A 24469-nucleotide genomic window follows, 5' to 3' on the forward strand; every position below is an offset into this window, starting at 1 on the left:
TCCTCTCCCCGCCACCCTCAGAGTAGAAGCCAAAGTCGCTGCAGCAGCTGGGTGAACTTTGGACACCAACTACAATGCAGTTAGATACCCAGAGTTAGTCCAGACTCCACGGGTTAAGGGCACAATCCTCCCGTCCTTCAGACACCGGCCACAAACTTGGGGTTCCTGGGCCACCCATCCCTTTGGTCAGATGGCTACAAATTTGAGGGCTCTCACCTCACATATCCCCTCAGGTTTGATAATGTGCTGAAACAACTCACAGAACCCAGGAAAGTTCTACACTTATGATTACAGGGTTGGTTTCTTTTTTCAGAAATTGATGTTTTATATCCATTAAATGATATAATTTTGCAAGTATAGAAATGTGTCATAAAATATATAGTATGTTCCTTAATTATAGCTCAGTGTAACTTAGTACTTTCCTCCCGCCCTAAAAATGAGAATCAAAAAATTATATCTATCTATCTATATAAAATATGTATATAATATAGACAAACCAAATATGAAAAAAATAGTTTCCTCCTTGGTATAACAATCAGACTTTCACTTTGAGAGACACACAAGCAGACATGATGTTGAGTTTGTAAGCTGTATGGCCAAAAGGGGCCTTTCCTTCTCGAGATTCCTCTTCTTCAGTGCCTTAGAGCAGGTAGAAGTAAAAACCTAAAATTATGGAATTGTAACCCATGCCAAACTCTGAAATCTGTTCTTGCAACTAATTGTTGCGATATGCTTTGAAATTTATTACTTTTTTGTATATATGTTATTTTTCACAAAAAGAAAAAAATGTTGATTGTGATAAAAAAATATTTGTTCCTTCTAGCCTCAATTTTCTGGAACAGCTAGAAGGAAAAATCTGAGATGGTGGAATGGTAGCCCATGACAAACTCTGGAATCTGTTCCATAACTACTTGTTAAAGAGTGCTTTGTAAACGATTCCTTTTTTTTCCTTTGCTTTGCATATACGTCATGTTATACAATTTAAAAAGTTAAAAAAAAAAAAGACTCCCCTTCCCCAGTTTTGCCCTCTTCTTCTACCACCACCCTGACCATGGACTCTTCCTCCTTCCCAGAAAAGGGAGAAGCAGGACCAGCCTCCCCTTTCAGCCCCACCTCAGGGCACTCAGGGTCACAGAGTCCTAAAGAGGGAGAAGGGAAGTAAGAAGGGAGTCTGCTAATGAACTTGGGTCTAAATTTAGAATTAGAGTAAACGTCATTATTTCTCCAGGACTAAATCTCTTGCCCAGCCTCATTTCACTGAGAATGGTGGGACCACTTTCCTAGGCTCCAGCCCAATAGCAGCAGGACTTACAGAATCCAGGAACTGGTGAGTGTGTGCTGGGGGGACGGCCTACCTTACTCTCGAGGTGAGGAAGGAGACAGGACCTAGCAGCTCCCCTTTAGACTCTCCGGGCTGCCAGGCACCTCCCTCCCTGCAGCCTCTCTGCCACATGCCCCCCAGGCCCAGATGGGCCAAATACGAGATGGCACCTCCCAAACCACTCCACAGCCAGCCAGTCGGAGCCTGCTCCTCTTCCCCAGGAGAGGTAAAAAACAACCACAAACTAATAACCACACAGTGGCCTCCCCCCACTTGCCAAAAATACCAAACTGGACTTAAACACAAGTTCAGGAGAGACATACATGGTGTGGGGGGCTCAGGGGCCTCAGCAGGCCTCTAGCTCCCTGGCATGATGCATTCCATGCAATTCAGGAATTACATGGTCTTGGAGTCCCCTCAGGGGAATGGGAGTCAAAAAAAAAAATACGGACCCATTACAGAATCCCCCTGTGGGCTCCTGGTTAAGGCAGGGGCAGATCGAACCTCTTACAGTTTTTCTTCTCTTTTTGGTTCCATTTCTAGCCCTGCAGTGAGGCTGGTTCCTGACTCTGGCCTTGGGACCCGCCCTCTCCACCCCACTCAGCTGGGAAGCCCCAGTCACTCCTGGAGAGTCTACCAGGGGAAAGTGATGGGACAGGCAAGGAGGATGGGCCCCAGCCAAAGGGAATGAGGACCAGAGCTCCCCGATGCCATCCCCTCAGTGACCCGCCAGCCCTGCAGGCTCCGACAACTGCGCAGGGCATCCATTCCAGGCCTCACCCCTTGAGGGGCTTGTCCACTGTGCCCCTGGGGCTGCAGGTGCTGTCACTTTTCCCTGCCCCGGCTCTCAACCGAGCTGGAACTGGAGTGGGTGGTGGAGCTGGAGAGAACAAGGGAGATGAGCCCCATCTTTTGCCAGACATGTTGAGCTCCCCAAAGCCCTCCTGGGGGGAGAAGGCACAGCCCGAGTGCAGGGAATCTGTGCCTCCGACCAGCCACATGCAGCGGTGCTGGAGCTTCTGCCTCCTCCTCACCAGTGGGGTGTAGCGGACCGTGTCAGAGAGACTGGGCTTCAGGCTCGGCTTGAGGAACCAAAAGAGGACCTCAGGCATGATGCGGACGACTGAGGTGAGCACGATGGTCAGCCCCACTGAGGATCAGGTGTTCTGGGCATTCCCCACACACCGGAACAGGTTCAGAAAAGTGTTGAAGAGCCCATTGCTGTGCTTGGCAAGAGGATGGCAAAGTACACAGCTAAGCTTCCCCAGATGAAGAAATGGTCAATGGCTGTTCAGTAGCCTGTATCCAGCCCAATCTGCATGCTGACCACAATGACCAGGAAAGTGGCCACGGTGACAGGAAAAGACTGGTAGTCAGCCAGCTGGGCGCCATCATGCCAGGTGGCCTCAGCAAACACCCCACAGGGGATGAAGAACATGAGCTTGGAGGTGTAGCTGCCCTGGGCAATGCAGATGAAGAACTCTGGCTTTGGGAGGGGGAGGTTGACCTGGCCTGGCTCATAGAGCTTAGAGTACTCCATGCTCTGCTGCTCCAGGATGTCCTGATCAAAACCCCCATAGCCAGGACTGAGAGGGAGGTGTACATGCTGTTCTATAGGGTGATGAAATACCCGTCATAGACGGTCTGGGCCAAGAAGTGCAAAAGAAGCCAAACCAGAAGTGGACCATGGTGAAAGCAAAGTTCTTGTAGAAGAAATAGCAGAGGAGCATGCACATGTGCAGGTGGGATCAGTGGCCCACACACCAGCAGGAGACGCTGCAGGAAGCTGAACTGAGAGAAGGAGTACTCAGAGGCCAGGACGGCCTGGATCCCTTCCTACCCACTGATGCCCACACCAGTGTGAGTCGTTTTGATCATGCTGATGTCATTGGCTCCATCCCCAGGGGCAAGTGTCACAGCTTTCTTGTACTTTTTATTCAACTCCACCACTTGTGCAAGGCAGTTGCCCAGCAGCAGATGACAGCATTGCAGGCTCATGCCGTCTCTAGAAACTCCAGCTCCGTGTCTGCCTCCAACGTGTGGCCCAGGCTATGGCTGTTGATGACCAGAGCATACTCCCCAGCCACAGCCTCCAGGACAGAAGTGAACTTGGAAGAAGAGAGTTTCACCTGGTAGGTGAAGCCATTGCCCACCACGTGGGATGAGTCCATCATCTCCACCCAGGCTTTCCTGAGCTCCTCCCGCTCACTGGACACCAAGAGAAGGTGTAGTCCTCCACTCCCACTGAGACTCAGTGTTATTGAGAAGATTCATTGATTCATTTGTACTTCGGCCGTGCTGACTCTGCACCAGGCACTGTTCTAGGCACTGGGAATCCAACAGGGAACAAATAAGATAAAACAAAACAAAAAAACTCTGCTTAGGGATCTTAAAGTATAGTGGGAGAAACAAAACAAAACAAATAATAAAAATAAAAGAAAATGTAATGGGAGACATGGAGAATAAACAAGGTAACTAAGTCAGTTCTAAATTCTACTAGACAGTGGTAAGTGCTAGAGAGAAAAAAATAAAGCAAGGGAGGGAGATCTGAAATATTGGGGAACAGGTAGAGGAAATGGAGAAAGGAAAGTTCAGAAGGACTTTGCTAAGAGGACATTTTTAAATTTCTTTTTTATTATTGTTTATTATTTAGACCGATTGTAAGGTTACAGAAAAATCACACAGAAGGTACAGAGTCCCCATGTCCCCCACCTCACACAGTTTATTATTAACATTTTGCATTAATGTGTTTAGAATCTCTTCATTTTCATAAGGGTGTTATTTTGTTAACCAAATTCTTCTTCGAGTTGCACATACTGGGAAATAAATTGTATCACATTCAGGAAATGCTAAAATATTAATGTTTGGTTAAACAGGGCCTAAATGAATCTATCAAGTAAAAAACAAGCAGAAAAGTTCAGTTTTGCGCTAAATCTGAAAATAGTATTTTATATTAAAATCATTGACCAATTACAGGAACAATGCTTGAAGACTGGGTTTCTTTGTACCATTTTTTGAATGTATAAGTGGCACTGTGCCGTTGGTTAGGTTCAGAGAAGGTGAGAGAGATAAGGCCGATCCTCTGAGAAACTCAGCAATCATTTAAGTGGTGTCTGAGTTCCCAAGATATAATTATTAATATGTATTATGTGCTTGGCATTGCCCAATAGAAAACATGGTTTTGTGGGGTGTTTTTTAAGAAGTTTATAACTTTGTTAAAGAACTGCGACTTGATAATATATAAAACGTAAAACATCAAATAGCAAAGACATCAAATACTCATGTAAATTGGTATTTAATTGTTGGAGGAAATCAGAAAAAGGAAGGATGAATATTTCTGGGGAGGTATCATGGGGAGGTAGATATTGAAGGGAGTCTTGGTCATTATAATGACAAAAAACTACGACCATTTCCTGAATAGTGGTTTCTTTGAGCTTTCTGCTCTGACCCTTTACTTTTTTTTACTGAGAAATATCCACGCACATAGAGTTCAACCATATTATACAATCAGTGACTCACAATATCATCTCATAGTTGTGTATTCCTCACTATGATCATTTTTAGGACATTTGCATCATCCCAGAAAAAGAAAGAAATACATCCCATGTACCTTACCCCTCCCTCTCATCGACCCACAGTATTTCAATCTACCCAATTTTTACCCTTTTTCTCCTCTCATTATTTATTTATTTATCTTTTTTTTTTTTAGCTTCTCTGTCCATATCCTGGATAAAAGGGGCATCAGACACAAGGGTTTCACAATCACACAGTCACATTGTAAAAGCTGTATAGTTATACAATCTTCTTCAAGAATCAGGGCTATTGCAACACAGTTCAACAGTTTTAGGTACTTCTAAGAGAACTCTTTCACAGACCTGAAAGAAGCAAGAGAACTGGTTATATGGATTCCTAGGGGAGCAGCATTGCATGTGCAAAGGCCCTAAGGCGGAGGCATGTCTGGTGCATGAGGAAGGAGAGGAGAGCCGTGGGCCTATGCTGGGCTGAGCACAGAAGGGAGTAGAGGCAAGTGAGACTGGAGATGTGGCTGGGGACAGGTCTTGGAGAGTCTGTGGGTAACAGGGAATGCCTTAGCTTCTACTGGGTGAGACGTGCAGAACAACTTGGTGAGATTTATTGTTTTAACAAACACTCTGGCTGCCAAAGGCAGGGCAAAGGTGGAGGGAGGGCTACTAGATACAGGCTAAAGATTCTGGTTTGCACCAAGATGGGGCTAGTTGATACAGGGACGCTGTGGTGCTTGGCCCAGATCCCTGTCCCAGGAGGAAGTACTGATTCCATCAGCTGCTGGGGAGGTTACTCTTGGCTGAAGGGAGCTGTCCTGCCCCTAACTTGCTCCCTTCACTCTCTCTTGACATCGGTCCTGAGAGTCCTTCCAATATACCTGCTGCAAATCTCCAGCTCAGACTCTACGTCGCAGGGATCTAAACCTAAAACAATGGGCATAGTGGATAGTTAGACCCTGAATGAGTGACATCTGTGTGTATACAATATACTCTATTGAGGTGAAATTTACTGAACATAAAATTAGCTGTTTTAAATTAAACAATTCAGTGACAATATTGTGCAACCTCCACCTCTATCTTGTTCCAAAACTTTTCCATCATTCCGAAGTAGACCTCTTACCTATTAAACAGTTTCTTTCCATTTCCCCTTCCCCCTGCCCTGCCACCATCATTCTGCTTTCTGTCTATATGTATTTATCTATTTATATCTCTACGTATTATCTATAAATGGACTCATACAATATGTGTCTTGTGTCTGGCTTCTTTCATTTCACTTAATATTTTTGAGGTTCACTGATGTCATAGCATATATCAGTACTTCGTTCCTTTTCGTGGATGAGTCTACTGTACGGATAGACTATCATTTTGTTTATCCATTCTTGCGTTAATGGGCATTTGGCCCTTTACCACCTTTAAGCTAGTATGACTAATGCTGCTATGAATAATGCTGTGTGTACATGTACTTATTTGAGTTCCTGTTGCAATTCCTTGGGGTATCCTAGATGTATCTCTCTCTCTTTTTTTTTTTTTTTTTTACCTTTTTATTGTATAATATAACATATATACAAAGCAAAGAAATAAAAAAGCAACAGTTTTCAAAGCACTCTTCAACAAGTAGTTACTGGACAGGTCCCTGAGTTTGTCATGAGCTGCCATACAATCCTCAGATTTTTTTTTTCCTTCAAGCTGCTTCAGAATATAGGAGGTTAAAAGGCTTATATATATTTTTATCATCACAATCGACTTTTTTCCTTCTTTTTTGTGAAAAATAGCGTATATACAAAAAAGCAATAAATTTTAAAGTATAACACCACAATTAGTTGTAGAAGATATTTCAGGGTTTGGCATGTGTTACAATTCCACAATTTTAGGTTTTTACTACTAGCTGCTCTAACATACTGGAGACTAAAAGAGACATCATTTTAATGATTCAGCATTCATATTCACTTGTTAAATCCTATCATCACTGTATAATTCCACCATGACCTTTGATCTTTCCATCCCTCTCTTTAGGGGTGTTTGGGTTATGGCAATTCTAAATTTTCATATTGGAAGAGTCTGTCACTAATATGGGGTAATGAGATGGAACTATCTGATGTTCTGGAGAGGCTGGGCCCTCTAGGTTTCAGGACTTACCTGGGCCAGGGACCCATCTGGAGGTTGTAAGTTTCTAGAAAGTTACTCTAGTGCATGGAACCCTTGTGGAACCTTATATATTGCCCCAGGTGTCCTTTAGGATTGGCTGGAATGGTCCTGGTTGGAGTTTGTCAGGTTATGATAGGTAGCAAGGTCTAAATGAAGCTTGCGTAAGAGTAACCTCCAGTGTAGCCTCTCAACTCTATTTGAACTCTCTCTGCCACTGATACTTTATTAGTTATTCTTCTTTTCCCCCTTTTGGTCAGGATGGAATTGTTGATCCCACAGTGCCAGGCCCAGATTGATCCCTGGGAGTCATCTCCCACATTGCTAGGGAAACTTTCACCCCTGGATGTCATGTCCCATGTAGGGGGGAGGGCAATGATTTCACTTGCAGAGTTGGGCTTAGAGAGACTGAGGCCACATCTGAGCAAAACAGAGGTCCTCCTGAAGTAACTCTTAGGCATACCTATAGGTAGGCTAAGCTTCCGTGCTACCTACATAAGCTAGAGTAAGCCTGAAGATCAAGGGCATGGCCTATGGATTTGGGTGTCCCTAAAGTTTGACACAGTATCAACGGATTCCCTGTTGGTCAGGTTTAATAGTTCCATATTCTTTCTCCCATCCCTCAAGGGACTTTGCCAATACTTTTTGATATACTTAATATACTCTAGGATGTAGCCAGGCAATACAATAATCTATATAGGATTAGAGGACCTCTTTTTTTTTATTTCACATAAAATCTTTAAAAATATTTTTTTATTAATACACCCAATCGACATACAGCACAAACATTCTTAATGTATGAACAATTCCATATTTGATGTGCAATCAATAGCTCACAATATCATCACATATTTGTATATTCATCACCATTATCATTTCTCAGAACATTTATATAATTCCAGAAAAGGAAATAAAAAGAAAAAAGAAAAAACTCATACATACCATACCCCTTACCCCTCCCTCTCATTGACCACTAGGATTTCCCTTTACCCAATTTATTTTAACATTTGTTCCCCCTATTATTTATTTATTTTTAATCCATATTTTTTACTCATCTGCCCATAATGTAGATAAAAGGAACATCAAAACAAGGTTTTCATAATCATGAAGTCACTTTGCAAAAGCTGTATCATTATATAATCATTTTAAAGAAACATGGCTACTGGAACACAGCTCTACAGTTTCAGGCACTTCCCTCTAGCCTCTCTAATACACCTTAAACTAAAAAGGGGTATCTATAAAATGCAGAAGAGTAACCTCCAGGATAACCTCTTGACTCTATTTGAAATCTCTCAGCCACTGACAGTTTATTTTGTCTCATTTATCTCCTTCCCCTTTCAGTTGAGAAGGTTTTCTCAATCCTTTGATGCCGAGTCCCAGCTCATTCTAGGATTTCTGTCCCATGTTGCCCGGGAAGTTTTACACTCCTGGGAGTCATGTCCCACACACAGAGAGAGGGAGGGTAGTGAGTTTGTTTGTCGTGTTGGCTGAGAGAGAATGGCCACATCTGAGCAACAAAAGAGGTTATCTGGGGGGTGACTCTTAGGCCTAGTTTTAAGTAGGCTTAGCCTATCCTTTGTGGGGATAAGTTTCATATGAACAAACCCCAAGACTGAGGGCTTGGCCTATTGATTTTGTTGTCCTCACTGTTTGCAAGAATATTAGACCTTCTCCAAATGGGGACGTTGATTTTTCACTCTTTCTTACCATTCCCCCAAGGGGACTTTGCAAATACTTTTTTATTCATTGTTCAAATCACTCCGGGATTTATCAGGGCATCACTCTGGACAAACCTACAAAATCTCATGCCCTACTCAAGGTTCCATGTACTTATGGTGTTCAATTAAACTGTCCATATAAACTCTGTTAGGAGATGCACTAGTCAAAATATAAATTTTGTACCAAATAAACATTTTTTGCTTTAGTCCACACATAAGTTAAAGTTTTAAAATATGAATTACCATCTATTTTTAACACCCCACAATATTGATATTCCTTTGTTCTTCCTCATGCAAAAACATTTCTTAATTTGTACATTTAGTCACTATCATTGTACACTCTAGGCATTCCTAGATTATACCATCTCAGTCTTTATTGTCTATCTTTCCTTCTGATTCATTTGTGCCCCCAGGCCTCCTCCCTCTAACATTCTCACATTCAGCTTCATTCAGTGTTCTAACATTATTGTATTACAATTAGGTAGTATTGTGCTATCCATTTGTGAATTTTTACAATCAATCCTCTTGCACAACCAGTATCCCTTCAGTTCCAATTACCCAATATCTACCCTATTTCTATCTCCTGATGGTCTCTGTTACCAACTGAAATTCTCCAAGTTCATTTATTAATGTTAGTTCATATCAGTGAGACCATACAGTATTTAAGGACCTCTTTCTTATTTTGGGCTCCCTGTGTTTTAATTGTACAAATGAGCTATACAGATAGGTTGAGTTAGATTACGCGCTATAGAAAATTTCAGCTCCAGACAAAATAAACCTGCCCTCTTTTGGTCTCAGAGTACGTGTGGTTCTAAAATATATACACTGTCTTCCTTACCCTGTGTTCTGATTTACTTTAACCCCAACCTGATCAGCCTTGTTCTTATTTCTAATTATCAGGATATATATATATATATATATATATATAAAACAGCCTCTCAAAATCCATAAATAATATTCACCACTCCGGACTTAATGTGTCTGCTCTAAAAGCTTACAATCTAGGCCCATGTTTTCTTATAAGCATTTTCTAAAGGCGACCATATCATTGTTCTTTATCCTGGATGTATCTTTAAGGCAGAACTGACAAGACTGAGAATTCTCCTCATTTCAGAAAGAGGAAGCAGATAGCTGCTCAGCCAAGATTATCTCCAGCTCTGCAATGCCAGTATCTTCTCAGCCCAAGGATTTAAATGTAACTTTAGATTCTTTTAAGCACTCCCCTTCAGCAACTGTTCTGGCCTTTTTCTGCTCTCCCCAATTTTCCTTCCCTTCCTGTGCTTTTTTTCCCTTGGCTTAATGAAGCTCGCCAGAGGCGAAGCTCCAGAACAAGGCACCCCTCTGACCTTACTGAGAGCAGGAAGCCTCCACTTTGCCACCCCAGCCCTGTCACTTTCATCTCCTCCTTTCTGCCTCCACATCAGGTCCCCATCATTCTCTCCCTTCCTATGATGCAAAGAAAACTGTGTCCATCTTCCTTGAAGAACTGAGCCTTCTGCCTCACTGACCTGGCTCTCCTTGTTCATCTCTGGAGACTGGGCCCCTCCTTTCCACATCAACATCTTTGACTACTTCTCTGCTGCCCTTGCTGCTTGCCCTCTAAGAACATGTGCCCATCTTCAAAAACCAGCCTTTGCTGCCCTGTCTACCTGTCATGTTATTGATTTGATGTCTCTCCCAGCCACACTTAGCCCATACTTCCCTCCTGCATGCCTTCCTCCTTAATTCTTTGCAAGCTGTTTTCTTTTCCTCCCAACATTTTAATAAAACTGCCCACTCAAAAGTCACTGTTGCCATCTCACCTGGCCAAGGTTTTTGTTTTTGTTTTTCTGTGTCCTTGTTCTTATAGATATTTCTAAGGTGCTCAAATCATGACCACTCCTTCCTTCCCAGGGCTTTCCAGGCCCGTAGCTTCCCCATGCATGGCTTTGCTATTATATCTGGATATTTCGTTTAGCCTTTCCTCCTACCCTCATGCAGCTGAGACCCCTGCCTTCTACTCCCCTCCTACTGTTCATTGCTGGTTCTCATAGGCAGCCATTTCTCATTGGATGACCCTTCTCATTTGTTGCAGATGGAATCATGTCCCACATAAAGGGCATGTTCAGGTCCCAACTCCTGGGCCTGTGGGTGTGAACCCATTTCTAACGAGGACCTTTGAAGATGTTATTAGTTCACGTGTGGGCCAAACTGAATGAGGGTGGGCCTTAATCCAATATGACTGAAGTCCTTATAAGCAAAGGAAACTGGATATAGAAGGAGAAGCCATGGGAGCAACCAGAAGCTGAAAGTCATCAGAACCCAGAAGAGAAAGGTGAAGATGCCACCAATGTGACAGAAAGTCAAGGAACCCCAAAGACTAACAGCTAGCCAGAAGATTCTGACTCAAGTGAAGCAAACCTTCTGGCCTCTGAAACCGTGAGTCAATAAATTTCTGTTGTTAACCCATTGTAGGGTATTTATTTTAGCAGCTAGGAAACAAAAACAACGTCTTAAACTCAACAAAATCAAAGCCAGACTCTCTTCCCCACCCCCAGTTTCTGTTTCCAGTCAAACCAACCACCTCCCCAATTTTCCTCTCTTGGTCAATGGTACCATGACTGCCCCACTCTTTAGATGCTGGGGACATTTCTGACTCCTCACAGTCTTTTTTGCATCTCAGGCTAACAGGTACAAAATACTGCCTTGTTTGCATTTGAAAGTTCTTCCCTATTTTTCTCCTTGTGATTGCTTTGATAATTGTTGGGGCTCCCTGGCTCCCCCACTCCTGACCAACTCTCCACAATACAGCTAAGTTAAAATTTATTGCTGTGGCCTACTCTAGGGCCTGATGGAGTTGGATTGTCCTTCTTTTCTCATCTTTTGTTCCCAATCTCATGCCTTGTGTCTTAGTTTGCCAGAGCTGCTATGAAAATACCACACAATGGGTTGGCTTAACAATAGGAATTTATCCGCTCAAGAATTTGAAGGCTAAAAGTCCAACATTAGGGTCTGGACAGGCCTCCCTTTCTTCTGGAGTCTGTAGCATTCCTGCGCTGGCTTGCACAATCAGAGTTCCTTGGCTTCCATCCCTGCCTTTACTTACATGGTGACCTCTCTCTTGTGTCTTCTTTTCCAGTTTCCATTGACTTCCAGCTTTTTTTGTGTGTGCGTCTTTCTCTGGCTATCTTCTAATTTCTTCTGCTTATAAAGGACACCAGTAATATGGAGTAAGATCCACTCTGACTTGGGCCCCACTTTAAAAAAAATCTTCAAAAAGTGAAATTCACACCCATAGGTGTGCATCCATAGGGATGCAGATTAAGATTGAGAGCGTGTCTTCAATGGCTACCCAATTCAACCTCAACCTACCATGGCTTCCAAGAGTCCCCTATCGCAGACCTGGAGTTCTCAGTTCTCGCTACGGTAACCCACCATGATCTGTTCTCTGCTGGTGTGCACCATGGGCTGCAATATCCTCATTTACAGCAAACTCGTAAAGGCAATATGTGTGAACACTCCACGTGCCAGTTGGCCCTTTCCCAACTTAACCCCTTCCATCCGCAACCCAACCTTGTTAAACAGGCAGATATCACTCCCGTTTTACAGACAGGGAGACTGAGGCACGGAGAACTCGCCCAGGGTCGCAGTAGACGACGACAGCAAGGCCCAACTTCCCTTGGGCTCCTTCCTACAGTTCCCAGCCAGGCCAGGGCATCCCTTATAAGTCCGCCTGCGTCCTCAAACTTTTGCAGGCTCCAAAGGACACTCCGTGGAGTTCATCCTCCTTCGCTGCGAGGAACATGCGGTTATCTTCCTCCTTCCTTTCCACGCCACCGCCCAGCAGACCCCACCCCCACCCCGCCACCAGCCTCAGGGCGCAAGAAGCCGGGACCAGGCACCCCCAGCGGCCTGGGCCCCCGGGGACCCCGCGGAGCAGCGCGCAGCTGCCTGCCGGGGTGGAGCGCTGCGCCTTCGCAGACAGCGGCCATGGGCAGCACAGTGGCCAAGCGCTCTCACCTGCCCTAGGCCAGGAGGAGGAGGAGAAGGAGGAAGAGGAGGGTTAAGAGGAGGCCGGGGAGGAGCCTGCGCCGGGAGGGGAGCGGAGGCACAAAGTGAAACTCCTGGAAGTGGCGGCGCGTGGAGCGCGGAGAGCCGTAGCGGGCTGCGCGCCCTCGGCCCGGCTCCCGATCTCCCCCGGGCCCCAGCCCGGCGCCACGCTGGGCGCCCATGGCTCTGAGCAAAGGGCTGCGGCTGCTCGAGCGGCTGGAGGCCACCGGGGAGATCAGCGTCCTGCTGGAGGCGCGCGGCCGCGGGGACTGCCTGCTCTTCGAGGGTGGAACGGTGGCCACGCTCGGTGAGTCCTCGCCCGCCGTCCGCGCCCTGACCCCGCGCCCCGCTCTCCGGCCGGAGGGTAGCGGTGCCTAGAGGAGAGGGCGCCTGCCTTTCCGGAGAATTACCAAAATGGGCACCTCCCTTCCCCGAGTTGACCGGTCCCGGGGCGGCGCGGAGGAGGGTGGCTCTTTTGAATGAAATGACGCGGGGGGCGTCCGAGAGCTCTTCGGGCTGTACTGAGTCCCGCAGCACCGCGGCCGGCGCTCCTCCCTGGGGTCTCCCCTTTGCGCGCCCCGCCTTTTGCTCGGCGTCGAGCTCGCCGCGGGTTTCAGTTCTTGGAGAGCAGGGCTCTAGCCGTTTGTGCCTCGCGCCTTATTGGGGCGCGCTACACGTTCCTGATGCTCCTGGGCGCGGGGTGGGGGTTGGGGAGCGACCTAACAGCACCATGTGTTGTGTCTGGCGTTCTTTTTCTTTTGCACCGATAGCTGATGAAACCGTTGATTGCCCTTTGGTTTGTCTGGGGGCGCACTCACTCCCGCTGGGAATGGGGAGTCCCCTTCCGTGGAGACTCCGGAGAAACCACTGTTGGTTTTGCCTTGCAAATGTAAACTTAACTTCTTTGCCTCGAGTTTGTCGGAGAAGCGCCAGCACTGCCAAGTATAGGACTTGGAAGCACAAATACTCTCGGCGTCTCTAACCTTCATGCTGGGTGTATTTGAAATTAGACAGTTGCTAAGCCAGTGTGCTCTCACAAGGGGCTCAGGAGTCTTAAGACTGGCATTGTGCTAAGGACTTTAGAAACATACGGTTATTTAATTTTCAGAGTTATATGAAAGCTAGTATTACCATCCCTGTATTATAGATGAGTAAGCCGAGGCCTGAAGAAGCTAGAAAACTTACTTGCCCAGATGACACAGCTCTTGCCTGCATGACTCTGATATGACTCTATCTGTAATGTCACCCAAAGCGTGGTTTCCTGGGTCACCACCTCCCTCTCCCTTGATTTGTTGCTACAAATCATGGGGGAAGGCCTAAGTGATACCAAAGTGAGCAAAACCAAATAGGATTATTAGAATATTAAACTTTTAACACCAGAGAATAGGCACACAACTGGTTTCCAGCTGCACTATCTTGCTATGTTTGTAGCTAAAGAAAATGTAGAGGATCACCTATTGCAGCTGGGGTCAACTGCAGAGTGTGCCCACTTGTGAGGTTCTTTCCAAATGTCTCAGCTCTTTTTTGTTTTTGTTTTGCATTTGTTCGCATTGACTCTTGGTCTTGAAAGGACCCTTTCTTCTATTTCCTCTTCCCTAAGCATTTCATTAGCTAATAGTTATCTGGCTTGCTTTCAGTCACTTGATGATTGATACAATGTCTACAATATTCTCAGCATCAAAAATATGCAGTGAATGGTGGATTAGGTTATTATCAGATATTCCAGTTTGTGCTCTGTTCTGAGAAGTCCAAATTTGGTCATTTGGTAAGGTCTTGAAAATTTCCATTCCATTTTAGATATCTACTTCTTAGCACATTTATCAGAACTGAGAGATTAATTTCATGGTACAAAACCACTGCTTCATCAAAGATAATTGAAACGTCCTGTTGGATTAGAGCAAAACTAAGCAAGGTTCGTACACATTTAAGAGTTCCTCTGAAGTCATTTGAAAAGAAAGACATTACTTTTTTCAAAAGCCAAGATTTAAAAATGACCAGTGAGGGTAATGTCATAAGAAATCAAGTATGTGCTGAGATGTATTTACATTACATTGGTGCTTACAATCCATTCCGGAACAGAAGGTAAATGAAAGGAATTTATATGTCCTCAACGCATATGCAGTCCATGTTTTTGTCACTTATCCCAGCATTCATTTCTCAATAGACCTTGGACTTAATTTTTAAAATCTGTTTTTCTTAAAATAAGTGAAATTATTTTTAAAAAGCACTTGTGGTATTTGGCGGTACTGCTGGCCCAGAGAAGGCCTTCTGTTACTAGAAAGTTAAACTTTTAAACTTTTAAAAGTTTTAAACTTTTAAAATATCCTAAACATGTCTCTATTGTACAGAATGGCCCACATACATACCTGAACCTGAAATTTCCATCTGTGTCTGCAGGGCTGCCTTTTTTGCTTTCCTTTTTTTTTTGACAAGATTAGTAATCTTTCATTTTTTAAAGAAGAAGGTCACTGTCCCCACTCCTGGCAGTGTAACTGGCAGCCTAAAACTGACCTTTCCCCCTATCCTTGTGGTTACAGTTTGGGGCAGCTCTCTTTTCACCTCGGCGTGTTTTTATCCTGTAATGGGTCTCCCTGGTAAGTAATGACAGGCTAAGGAGACTGAATCATCTTCTCACGTGGGAAACGGTCTCTCCTCTGGCCCCTGCATGATTCTCAATTCTGCCCAGCTCCGGTGCAGATGCTGCTGCCTCTTTTGCAGAGAGCAGCAGAGCGTTAGGTGAGTCAGCCCGCTAACCAAAGCACGCGCTCTTCCGACACTGGCTGCCAGCATCTTCCCAGCACATTTTAACCCCAGAGGATCTTAACTTGAAAAATGTCTTTCAGCTAGAATTGGATTGTGCTTTTAGGAAAAATGGATGATTTGTTGAGTGTTGACACCGAGTTATAGTTCTCCGCGTCGGACCATCGAGCCTGTAGTGAGATTGTTGAAGGAATAATTCCACATCGCTTCTTCTGAAAGAATTGGGTTGAGAATTGGTCTTTGATATGTGGATCAGCGGGAGCTGGAATTCCAAAGGCAGAAAAGCCAACCTTATTGGTACCAATTCAAAAGTTTTTTACAAGGTTTTCTTGGTGACCCGATTCAGAGGTTCCTGCTTTGGAAAAGCCAAAGCATGTAACCATCTTCCTTGGCCCACGTCCATGCACGGCACGTGGATGCACTGTTTGCGCATCGGGACAAGAAAAGCACTTGCTGTCTTTCTGTCTGTCTCTCCATCCATCTCTCCGTCCTCTTTTAGATTTAGCACGGAACCGATGAAGGAAAATGTGCTTACGGGGAATGCGTTTAATCCATTTTTGGAGCACGCCTGACCCCATCTGTGGCTTGTCATAGAACGCTAATGCTCTAAAGGTCCATATTCTCCAGACAGCCCCCAGGAAGGCAGCTTGAGAATTTCCAGAGATTATGTGTTTGTGCATGAGTGACATGCTGACACCCTCTCCCTTTCTCGCCGTCTCTTGCTGACCTTTGAGCAGGCAGCTGGGAGTGCAGGGTGGGGAAGAAGACTTGAGAGACTCAATGAAATTAATTAGTGAGTGTCCCAAAGTTTGCTTTGAGATTTTAGGGGGAAAAGTTCCGAGTAAACACAGCCCTTCTGGGCTCTCCGGCTGCTGCTGTGTTTGTGGAAAGGTCACAACAGTCGGCTTTGTTTGTCATCGATGACATGGTCCTCAAGCTGGAACCAGGCCGTGTCTGGACTTTTGTGGTGGTGAATTGCTCAGTGTTTATGGCCCTGGTGTATTTGGTCAGTGACTTGAAGTTTGACCTGCTTGAGGGCTTCCTGAGAGAAAGGATTGACTTGCCATTTTACACATTCTCCTGCAGGAAGGTTGAAGAGCTGGTCAGCCTGGTAGAAGGTTCTGGACTCCTGACTTGGGAAACTGGAGTCGTGACCCCGGGTCTCTCCTGATTTACGTATGAGTCCCTTCCCAGCTGTAGGCTTTCTCAGGGTAATACTTAAAAAAATCCAACTGGGTTAGTGTGCACTTCTGCCTGTCTTTTCTGCAACTCACTGATAAGATCGTGATTTCAAGTCTTCCAGGCTTTTGTTTTGACTGTGTGGCCTCAAAACAGTTTTTTTTTCATTTAACCTTTAGTTGTGGAAAATTTCAAAATGAGAGGAAAAATGGCCCCCACTCCCGTGTACCTGTCACTTAGTACTAATAGTTTTTACAATATTGTCAATTTTATTTCAACTGCCCCTGTGTTTTTCGATGAAAAATCACCTCCTAAAATGTAGTTATTCCTGCCATTTTAACCATTTTTAACAATTCGGTGGCATTAATTACATTCACCATTTTATGCTATATCGTCACCGCCATCTATTACTGAAACTTTTATATCAGGCCAAACAGAAACTGGGCACATTAAGCAGTTCCTCCCCTGCCTCTCGTAAACTCTAATTACTTTCTGATTCTATGAATTTGCATATTCTAGATTTTTCATTTACATGGAATCATACAATATTTGTCTGTTTTGTCTGGGTTATTCTACTCAGCATGATATCTTCAAGGTTCATCCATTGTCCCCCACATTGTTTTTATTTTTAAATTTTTGTTGATAAAACAACATACAAGCACAAACATTCTTAACATAAAACATTCCATACATGGTGTACAATGAATGGCTCACAATATCATCACATAGTTGTGTATTCATTACCATGATCATTTTTTTTAGAACATTTACATCACTCCAGAAAAAGAAATAAAAAGAAAAAAGAAAAAACTCATACATACCATACCCCTAACCCCTCCCTCTCATTGACCACTAGTATTTCCATCTACTGAATTTATTTTAACATTTGTTCCCCCATTATTTGTCTATTTTTTTAATCCATGTTTTATACTCATCTGTCATACCTTAGATAAAGACAGCATCAGACACAAGGTTTTCACAATCACACAGTCACATTGTAAAAGCTATATCATTATACAATCATCTTTCCAACATACTATTTTTTTGCCATGAGCAGGCACCGGGAATCGAACCTGGGTCTCTGCATGACAGGTGAGTGTTCTGCCACTGAGCCACCATTGCACCCCCCCCCCCCCCCATATACATTTTCAAAAGCACAGTGACCACTTAGAGTAAACCAGAGCCTGAAAGAGCAGGGTGCTATCTGAGCAGGTCTTCCCTTGGCCTTCCCTGGACAGTGTGATTGTGAAAACACAAACCTTCCGGAGGACACGATTTGGGCTCACTGGAAGCACTGCCCTAGGAACCGGGAAGGAGCGGGCCTGGCCCCGGGCCCCCACGTTGTCCAGCTGGCTCTCCTCCGGCTGAGCCTCTCCTTGCAGCACAGGGGCTCAGTCCTCCCAGCACTTTTGCTCCCCCTTCTAGACTACGCTCCAGCTGCACGGGACCTTGGAATTCCTAGACAAATGGTCCCCAGGCCATTTGCAGGCCTGCAGAGGCCTCCTCCAGGTCGTCTGAGCAGACTAGGCAGTTGGTGTGTCCACCCGTGCCTGGAGCGTGGCAGGGTGTGGGGTTTGGATAGAATTGGAGACGTGCTGGCTGGTGTGTCCTTTCTCAGGGTGGTATGAAGCCCAGGTGGGGTGGGGAGGCCGTGGGAAGAGAAGGTGGCCAGGCCCGAGTGGCTCTCCAGGAACAGTTTGGTAGCTTCATTTAAAGCTTAGGAGTAGTTGGACATATGGGGTGTGGACCTCCATTTGGACTCTGGCCTCAGACCCTGCACACGTTTGGGGTAGAGGAGTTGTGGTGCTGCTCTGGGCACTGTGTGTGTGTGTGTGTGAGAGAGAGAGAGAGAGAGAGACCTCTGGAGCACTCCTTCAGCTCGCTACTCTCCCCATTGTGAGATTTAGCTGCCCAGCTCTTGCTGCTGGACTGGTTCAGCCCTCTGCCTGAGGATGGGGAATCTTTTATGCTTTCTTTACACTTGGAATAGTCCTTAAATCCCTAGGTGGACTGACCCAGACTCAGATTGGGAACTAGGTCCCAAATCATGGGGTCTCTAAGCATTTCCTGGCAGGGCTGGGTGGTAGGTGTCCGACCCATGAGGGCATGGCCGGGTAAAAATCAGTCGGGCTGGTGAGGGTGCCTGCGTCCCATGAAGCCAAACTCTTAAAGCAAAGCCCCCAGCGATGGAAAAGTTTTGGTAGTGGAAGATGGTGAGGGCAGTCCAACATGGTGAATGCAATTAACACCGTGGGATTGTATACCTGAAAATGGTCACAGTGAGGAATTGTATAACTGTTACCTCAATAAGAATGGGAGAAAAGAATACCCATAGAGTGGTCCAACACAGAGTGAACCCTAATGTAAACTGTGGAATACAGTTAATAATATAATTATAAAATACTGGTTCATCAGTTGTGACAAAGGCACCACACTAATACGAAATGTTAATAAAAGGGAAAACTGCATGATGAAGTGGGCTGTTTTAATGTCCTTGGTTGCTCCAACAAATACCGTACAATGAGTTGACTTGTTTAATTTGCATTATTTAATGCAGATTTTTTAGCTCACAGTTTTGAAGCTAAAAGCAAGTCCTAATCTTTGTCATCGAGATGATGCTTTCTTCCTGAAGACTGGCGTCCTGGGGCTGGCTGCTGGTGATCCCTGGTCCTTGCTCTTCAGTGTCGTGGCGGTCCACAGGGTGGCCTCTCCTGGCCTCTCGTTTTTCCTTTGGGTGCCATTGAATCTCAACTTCTTGCTTCCTGTGGCTTTTTCTTGGTCTGAATTTCATTCTCTTATAAAGATCTCCAGTAATAGGATTAAGGCCAGTTCTCATTGAGGTGGGCCACGCCTTAACTGAAGCACCCTCATCAGAAGGTCCTGCTTACGATGGGTTCACACCTACAGGAATGGATTCGGTTGAGAACGTTTTTTTTGGCGGGGGGGGGGGGGGGTGGGCAGTGCGTACAACTTCAAACCACCGTAGAGGCTATGTGGGAACTCTGTACTTTCTGCAAACCTACAGATGCTCCAAGATATAAAAATAATCATGCAGGGTAAAAAAGCCCCCAGAGCTGCTCCAGCAAGTCCAGGCTGCCATCCCTTGCTCCCAGCAGGTAGCCGGGATCCTCGTTTTGGTCAGTGCAAATGGCCCAGTTAAGGGCACTTCCTAACTCTCTTGGGAAACACACTGGAAGGTGCCTCTGTCCATGCAAATTCACTTAGCCAAATGAATCAAAACCTTTAAAAGCATGCCCATCCTTGATCCAGTAATCTACCTGTAGAAATTTAAGGAAATAATCACAGATCAGGATCCCATTTTGCTTTGAGGATGTTCATTGCAAGCTATTTTGAATTTTTAACTGCAATCAACTGTGGTTTGACTTGATAATAATAGCTAATGTTTGCAGAAAGCTTCCCACATACCAGGCTCTATTCTGACTGTTTTATGTGATTGAGTTAATTAGTCCTCACAAAGAGACAGACACTAATAATCTTCATTTTATAGTTGGAGAAACTGAGGCACAGAGATGCTAAAGAACTTGCCCGAGGTTAGTGGCAGAGTTCTTTAGCATCATGTTCAGTTGGTTTGAATAAGGCAGGTGGCTGCAAAGGACAGCATGTTCAGTAAAATCTCATTCTTGGCGGGGGGCAAAAGGCATATATAGACATGGAAAAAGACTGGCTTTGCCTATTCATGCTTACCTTTGGTTTTCAAAAATCATGTCTAGTCCAGGAAGATAAGCGTTGCCAGTGGGTGTACAGCATCAGTAAAATCATTCCTCCTGAAGAACAAAGTAATGTCATTACTGCAGGGTGCTGAAAATAGATGGTAATTAATATTTAAAAATTTTAACTTATGTGTGAGACTAAAGCAAAAAAAGTTTATTTGGTACAAAATTTATAGTTTGACCAGTGCGTTTCTTAATATAACTTATGTAGACAGCTTAAGTGAACACCATAAGTACATGGAACCTTGAGGAGGACATGAGATTTTGTTGGTTTGTCCAGAGTGATGCCCAGATAAATCCCAGAGTGATTTGAACAGTGAATAAATAAGTATTTGCAAAGTCCCCTTTGGGGAATGGTGAGAAAGGGGGAAAATTCAACTTCCCCAAGTTGAATTCTTGATACTCTCACAAGCAGTGTGGACAACCAAAGCTATAGGCTGAGCCCCCAGTCTTGGGGTTTCTTCGTATGAAACAACCCCACAAAGGATAGGTCAAGCCTACTTAAAATTAGGCCTAAGGGTGACCCCCAAGAGAACTTCTTTTCTTGCTCAGATTTGGCCTCTCTCTCCAGCCAACACAACAAGCAAATTCACCACCCTGCCCCTGTCTACATGGGACATGACTCCCAGGGGTGTGGACCTTCCTGGCAATGTGGGACAGAAATTCTAGAATGAGCTGAGACTCAGCATCAAGGGATTGAGAAAATCCCTAGAATGAGCTGAGACTCAGCATCAAGGGATTGAGAAAACCTTCTCGACCAAAAGGGGGAAGAGTGAAATGAGACAAAGTGTCAATGGCTGAGAGATTCTAAACAGAGTCGAGAGGTTATCCTGGAGGTTATTCTTACGCATTAAATAGATATCACCTTGTTAGTCAAGATGTAATGGAGAGGCTGGAGGTAACTGCCTGAGAATGTAGAGCTGTGTTCCAGTAGCCATGTTTCGTGACGATGATTGTATAATGATATAGCTTTCGCAATGTGACTGTGTGATTGTGAAAACCTTGTGTCTGATGCTCCTTTTATCTACCTTATCAACAGATGAGATAAACATATGGAATAAAAATAAATAATAGGTGGAACAAATGTTAAAATAAATTTAGATTGAAATGCTAGTGATCAATGAAAGGGAGGGGTAAGGGGTATGGTATGTATGCATTTTTTTCTGTTTTCTTTTTATTTCATTTTCTGAATAGATGCAAATGTTCTAAGAAATGATCATGATGATGAATATGCAACTATGTGATGATATTGCGAATTACTGATTCCATATGTAGAACGGAATGATCAAAAGTTAAGAATGTTTGCGTTTGTTTGGTGGTTTTTGGTATTTTAAAAAAAATTTAAAAATTAAAAAAAAAAATCATTCCTCCTGTAACCGGTTTTCAGTGGACACACCTGTTTTGTAGAGGAGCATTTAGACTTGGGGAACTGAGTACCATTCGCTGAGCAGAGCCTGTCGTGTCACAAAGAAGAGGCTTGCTCTTGGTGAGAAAAGATGGGGGCGGGTTTCCATCCTGAGCTCCTTGAGGGCAGACTTGGCCTTGACCTGCATCTTACTACTCATCTTGGTGGCTGACCCCAGCACCTAGAGCAGGGCCGCAAGTGGACCTAACGGGCGATGACCGGGTGCTGAAGGAAGCACTAGATTTCCCGAGAGGCAGCAGTGTGCGGCCAGGTTTGCCAGGCGTGCTTCTCAATGTGAGGCGGTAAGATGCTGGCCTTGGATCATAACGAATAGCCCCTTTATTATTATTTTTAAATTTTTTAATTGAGGAAAAACCTTCACACGCATACTTTCTATACATGATGCATATTATTATCACATAATTATCACATAGTTGTGTATTCATCACCATGATGTTTTTTAGATCATGTGTATTACACCAGAAAAAGAAATAAAAAGAAAAAAGAAAAAACTCATAGATGCCATACCCCTTACCCCTCCCTCTCATTGACCACAAGTGTTTCCATCTACCTTCTTTTTTTTTTTTTACTCTTTTTTTCCCCTATTATTTATTTTTAATCCATATGTGTTACTCATCTGTCCATACCCTGGATAAAAGGAGCATCAGACACAAGGTTCTCACAATCACACAAGTCACATTGTAAAGGTTATATCTTTACACAATCATCTTCAAGAATCTAGGCTACTGGGACACAGCTCAACAGTTTCAGGTACTTCCCTCTCTTTTTATTATTTTTAAAAAAATTTTAACTGTTGCTTTTAATAGTAACATATATGCAACTCAAAACATCCCATTATAACCACTTCCAAGGGTACAGTTCAGTGGTAAAATCACACTTGCGATGTTGTGCTACCACCACCGCCATCCATTACCCCAAATTTTCCATCACTCCCAACAGAAACCCTGTAACCCATCAAGCAATCAGTCCCTCTACCCCTCCCTACCCACCTCACCCGCCTTTGTTTTTCTAACTGGGAGTAGTTCCTAAGTGAGCGATGCGTTTCCTTCTGCCCCGTTTGCTTTGTTCTAGGGTGGGGGTGGGAGTGCTCCTCCCACGTGGGTGTCGTGCCCGAGGTGGGTGCTGGGCGGCTTCTCCCTTATGCATGTGCCAGGCTTCAGAATCCCCATCTGAAGATAAATGAATTACGACCTTTAATTGCCTTTCCTAGTCCGAGATTCCATGTGTCTTAAAAAACAAAACAAAACAAAAAGCTTAAATGCTAAGCATAAGCCACACCATTATTTCACACACCTAAAATGATAAACTCTCCAGGAATTCAAATCTTAGTTAAATGATCCGGCAAGGTAAAATCTAAGATGGCTTTGAAGTCTGAGCCAAACCTAGCAAGCTGGTGCTATACATTTTTTACTGGGTGCTTATGAATGAATTGAAATCCATGAGAAGATCTCTCCTTGATTCTACCCCTTTCCTATAACCAGCTAAAAAGTTTTAAAAAGCAATAGCAGGATGTTTTGGGTTGTCTCTCTTTCTTTTTTTTTTCCCCTGGAGTAATGAAAATGTTCTAAAATTGATTGTGGTGATGAATGTACAACCATGTGATAACACTGTAAGCCGCTGATCATATACTTTGGATGAATTCTATGGTGTGTGAATATATCTTGATAAAATTGCATTTTTTAAAAAAGAAAAAAGCAATAGCAAGTTAGGCTTAAATTAGGAACATGAATTGGATATTTATTAAAATACCACAGATTTTGCAAATTCAGTGGCTGATTTATCAGATTCTTTTTTAACATCCTTGACTTCTTAAAATTGTCTTTCTCATCATATTGCATGGCATTTTATTTTATAAACTTGACTGTCATTCGATTAGGGAGGGGGATTGTTTCTGTCTCTGGAAATGTGTGGTCTTTTTTATCTGTTTTAACTGACTATCCATTACCCAAACTTAGCTTTGCCACGAGTCCTGTCAATGGCTAGTAAATACTGGATGTTGGGAAAGCTCTCTTTGGGAAGAGGAGATGGTTCTCGGCATCTCCTGCTGCTGCTGCTGTGAAACCAGGCTGGCTGCTCCCAGCAGAGATGCGTGATTAGGGTGTGATCAGATGTGGGTGGCTGCACCGTGCTCCTGCTGAGCAGTGACATGCGGTGTCACAACACGTGACGACAATCATGGAGCGGCACAATATGGGACTATTTGCTTTTATTTAAACGTTGTGGATAGAGAAAGGAATATTGAAAAAACGAGGGCTGGGAGTGACTTGTCACCAGCCTAGGTCTGAATCAGGTCCTTCTAACAAGGACGATCTATAGTGCTGCTTCTGCATCTCTTTCCTTCCCGGACCCGGAAGGGCAGGTGCCAGGGGTCGGGAATGCGTCTGGGAGGGCCCCGCCATGGAGCAGGCAAGGATGAAATTCCGCTCTGTCATCTTATGTCTGCAAAGCCGTCGTACAGAATCTTGCATTTCTCCTTTCCAAGGGCCGCATGCATCATCCTGCAGACAGAAGGCGTGGACAGTGTTTTGGGGTGAGGAATGAGAGATATCATTTGGTAGTATAAATTGATTTCGACCTTGACTGTATTTGCTTTTAGTCTGCTGTTTGTTGACAGAGGAAAAAGTACATTTTGAAAATAT

The 24469-nt window shown here is 44.3% G+C and overlaps 1 protein-coding gene and 1 pseudogene across 4 annotated transcripts in view; one reads left to right on the forward strand and one right to left on the reverse strand.

Annotated features, from left to right (window-relative positions):
- Nucleotides 1-2097: 2097 nt before the first annotated feature.
- Nucleotides 2098-5785, reverse strand: LOC143657628 (phospholipid-transporting ATPase ID pseudogene; annotated as a pseudogene).
- A 7077-nt stretch (nucleotides 5786-12862) lies between these two features.
- Nucleotides 12863-24469, forward strand: part of SYNJ2 (synaptojanin 2) — a 145929-nt gene continuing 134322 nt past the window's right edge. The window contains exon 1 of one of the 4 annotated variants that reach the window (XM_077149354.1): nucleotides 12863-13041. In XM_077149354.1, coding sequence (XP_077005469.1) covers nucleotides 12915-13041 — 127 coding nt within the window. In that variant the 5' untranslated portion in view covers nucleotides 12863-12914. The remainder of the gene's footprint in view (nucleotides 13042-24469) is intronic. The other 3 variants (XM_077149356.1, XM_077149353.1, XM_077149355.1) reach the window with 3 other exon arrangements.

The sequence above is a fragment of the Tamandua tetradactyla genome, chromosome 2, assembly GCF_023851605.1.
Source record: "Tamandua tetradactyla isolate mTamTet1 chromosome 2, mTamTet1.pri, whole genome shotgun sequence".
NCBI classification, from domain to species: Eukaryota; Metazoa; Chordata; class Mammalia; order Pilosa; family Myrmecophagidae; genus Tamandua; species Tamandua tetradactyla.